Source organism: Mirounga leonina, unplaced genomic scaffold, assembly GCF_011800145.1.
Source record: "Mirounga leonina isolate KUSES-001 unplaced genomic scaffold, KU_Mleo_1.0 Mir_454, whole genome shotgun sequence".
Taxonomy (NCBI): Eukaryota; Metazoa; Chordata; class Mammalia; order Carnivora; family Phocidae; genus Mirounga; species Mirounga leonina.
The window spans coordinates 3,887,743-3,891,643 of record NW_023270763.1 but is presented as its reverse complement, the minus strand read 5'-3'; the positions used below and the strand labels follow the sequence as shown (position 1 = coordinate 3,891,643).

The 3,901-nt window shown below is 61.2% G+C and overlaps 1 protein-coding gene across 1 annotated transcript in view; it reads left to right on the top strand.

Moving 5' to 3' along the window:
- Window positions 1-3,901, top strand: part of TNRC18 (trinucleotide repeat containing 18) — an 84,719-nt gene that overhangs the window by 24,268 nt on the left and 56,550 nt on the right. The window contains exon 5 of the mRNA XM_034988302.1: window positions 1-1,174. This exon is cut by the window's left edge and continues 16 nt beyond it. Coding sequence (XP_034844193.1) covers window positions 1-1,174 — 1,174 coding nt within the window. The remainder of the gene's footprint in view (window positions 1,175-3,901) is intronic.

Genomic DNA, 3,901 nt, shown 5'->3' with positions numbered 1-3,901 from the left:
CCCCCCGCCGCCCCGGCCGGGGCGCCCGCCGGCGTCTATAGCATCTTCCCCGCGGCGGCGGCGGCGGCGGCGGCGGCGGCGGCGGCGGCGGCGCGCGAGCCGGGCCGCGAGCACCGCGTGGTGGCGCCCACTTTCGTGCCTTCCGTGGAGGCCTTCGACGAGCGCCCGGGGCCCATCCAGATCGCGTCGCAGGCGCGCGACGCCCGCGCCCGGGAGCGCGAGGCGGGCAGACCCGGCGTCCTGCAGGCGCCGCCCGGGTCCCCGCGGCCGCCCCCCGACCGGCCCGAGGCGCTCCGCGAGAAGAACTCGGTCATCCGCTCGCTCAAGCGGCCGCCGCCCGCGGAGGCCCCGCCGGCGCGGGCCGCGCGCGCCTCCCCGGACGCCAGGGCCTACCTGCCCGCCAAGGAGCTGCTCAAGCCCGAGGCCGAGCCGCGGGCCTGCGAGCGCGGGCCCCGCGGGCCCGCCGCCGCCGCGCCCCAGCAGCCCGCCAGGCTCTTCGGCCTGGAGCCCGCGCGGCCGCCCCCGCCCCCGCCCCCGCCCGCCGGCCCCGAGCCCAAGTGGAAGCCTTTCGAGCTGGGCACCTTCGCCACCACGCAGATGGCCGTGCTGGCCGCGCAGCACCACCACGCCAGCCGCGCCGAGGAGGAGGCGGCCGCCGCCGCCAAGAAGGCCTACCTGGACCCCGGGGGCGCGCTGCCCCGCGCCGCGGCCGCCTGCGCCAGGCCGGGCGCCGACGTGCACGCCGCGGCCCACGGGCCCGGGGAGGCCTCGGCCATGCAGAGCCTCATCAAGTACAGCGGCAGCTTCTCCCGCGAGGCCGCGGCCGTGCGCCCGGGCGGCTGCGGCAAGAAGAGCCCCTTTGGAGGCCTGGGCACCATGAAACCCGAGCCTGCCCCCACCACCGCGGGCGCCCCGCGCGCCCAGGCCCGCCTGCCACACGCGGGGGGCCCCGCGGCCGGTGGAGGCCGGCAGCTGAAGCGGGACCCGGAGAGGCCCGAGAGCGCCAAGGCTTTCGGGCGCGAGGGCTCTGGTGCCCAGGGAGAGGCGGAGGTGCGACACCCGCCCGTGGGCATTGCGGTGGCCGTGGCCCGGCAGAAGGACAGTGGCGGCGGTGGCCGGCTGGGGCCGGGGCTGGCGGACCAGGAGCGCTCCCTGTCGCTGAGCAACGTCAAAGGTGGGTCTTGGGTCCCACCTCTCACCTTCTCCTCGCTCCGCCCTCGCCTCCCAAACCCCGTCCACCTGTGCTTTCCATTTCTACCTGTCTCGGCCTCCTTGCACCCCCTTCTCCCCGCGCTCCTGCTGCCCTTCGTCCTTCACCCACTTGTGGGCTGTGGCTACTGTTGAAAAGCGTATTGCCTTTTCCATCATGCGCAGAGAAAAATGTGTAAAATGCAGGAAGGGAGGAAGAAGGAGAGGGATGATTGCTCTCTTTTCCCGATATCCTGAACACTTCCAGATCTTTCCCTGCATTCATTTTCCTTTGTGACTGCTTGTATCGGCAGGGTTCCTAGAGCACACCCAGTGCTGGTCCCTGCGCTCTTCACGCTTACAGTGTGGGTTTTCTCCCTCTCCCCTTTTGTGAAATCTTTATATAATTTTTTCACGGCCTCTACTGTTCCGTCTAGAGCACACACCATAGTTCAGCCAAGCATTCCTCTCGTGGGCGTTTTCCCCCTTCTCTGATGTTTTTGTGTTTGGAGCGTTGCATTGAATATTTTTGTGCGTTTCACCTTCCTGATATTTTGAGTCGTTTTCTAAGAATAGGTTCCTAGGAACAGCCTGGCTCCAGGTCTTCAGTCCTCGGTCTTGGAGGGAGTAACTGCCTTATCTAGTTCATTGTTCCCTATGTGTAGTGTGGGACCTGGCGCTTAGTAGGTGTTCGGCAAATAAGCGAATGAGTGACCGAGTGTGATGGGTAGAAACTGGGTCCCTGTGTTCTCATACATCTTGACGTCCCGTACCTTAGTGCCTAAAAAAGACTATTGCTAATTTCGGTGGGGAAGAATGGTACGTTTCTTTAGATTATTGGTGAAGTTGAATATTTTTCCGGAATGTGGTCGATTGTGTTTCTTTTTGTCCCTTGCACATGCGCTGTGGGAATGGGATTTTGGAGGGTTGATATTTGTGGCATTTTTGTTGGAACCGTGGACTTGGTCTGCCCATTGTTGAGCCAGGGACCCTTCCTACAGGTTGGGTGGGCACTGGGCTGTAGCCCCCACCTGGATGGTGTTTAGTGTGTTGTGGTGTGGGGTTGGGAGACTGGGGTAATGGCCCAGGAAGGCTGCTTCCCACTGTCCTTGTTCTTGTGACTTCGCAACAGTCAGCCTGGATTTTTTCTTCCCTGTGCTTCTGTTTCCAGTGTCCAGCCAGCTTCCCATACGCAGCTGGTTGCAAGCTTAGGCTTCACCCATGTCCTGGGCCCCTGTCTCTGGCAGCCACATGGCCTCCTTCCCTGCACCTCCCAGACTCTACTCCCGGAGGCTGCGTAGGCATCTTGGGTGAATGTCTCTTGGGACCCCATCCCTTTCTTGGCCTGGCCCCGCTGTGCCCACCTGTGATGACTGCTGGGCTTTAGCCTCGTTCCATGGTGGGTGGCCACTGTCCTGTCCCAGCCTCCTAGACCCCCTGTCTTAGCCCTGCTCTCCTGGGTGAGCGCAGTAAGGCACAGGGCCGCCCTGGGACTCCTGCTGGCCCTTGCCCCACACATTTGCATGCACACTGTAGCTGCAGAGGGAGTGACACTTCATGGATGTTTGTTGAATGACTGAGTCCATGGTTCTTTGTGGAGCCTGACCAGGGAAGCCTGTCCTCTGACCCAGGGGGGCTGGCCTGAGGCACTGCCTCATTCTGGGATTGAAGGAGTGGATGACAGCCCTTGGTTAGAGGTGGCGGGCTTGTTGGTGGACAAGCCCTTCTGCTAGGATAGAGGTTTGCACCCGGGGACCCCTCTGGGAGGCCAGAGATCTCTCTGAGTCCTTTCCCTGAAGGACTGCTCGTGTGACATGGTGTTTCACCCCTGTTGGGGGCTCACAGTCCCCAGAGTACCTGCCCGTGTCCACGCGGTCCTGTGAGAGAATGTGTGTTTGAGTATGTGTGAGAGGAAATGTATGTGTGTGAGAGCAGGCATGTGAATGTGTGTGAGACCGTGTGAGCATGCGTGATGGTGTGTGTGACTGTGACAGGGTGTGTGTGACATGGACGGAGCGTTGACTGTGTGAGAGAAGATGTGTGACAGTGTGACTGTGTAAGGTGTGTGTGAGACAATAGGTGTGACTGGAGTGTGAGAGAATGTATGTGATGTGTGTGACAGTATGTGTGACAGCGTGTGTGTGAGAGAATGTGTGTGTCTGTGTGTGATGGTGACCGACCGTGACAGTGTGCGAATGAGTGTGTGAGAGAAGTGCGTGTGAGACAGAGGTGCGTGTGAGAGAATGTGCCTGTGTGTGATGGTGAGTGACCAACTGTGACAGTGTGCGAATGAGTGTGTGAGAGAACTGCGTGTGAGACAGAGGTGCGTGTGAGAGAATGTGCCTGTGTGTGATGGTGAGTGACCGACTGTGACAGTGTGCGAATGAGTGTGTGAGAGAACTGCGTGTGAGACAGGTGCGTGTGAGAGAATGTGTGTGCCTGTGTGTGATGGTGAGTGACTGTGACAGTGTGCGAATGAGTGTGTGAGAGAACTGCGTGTGAGACAGAGGTGCGTGTAAGAGAATGTGTGTGCCTGTGTGTGATGGTGACCGACCGTGACAGTGTGCGAATGAGTGTGTGAGACAGGTGCGTGTGTGAGAATGTGTGTGCCTGTGTGATGGTGAGTGACCGTGACAGTGTGCGAATGAGTGTGTGAGAGAAGTGCGTGTGAGACAGGTGTGTCTGTGAGACAGAGGTGTGTGTGTGAGAATGT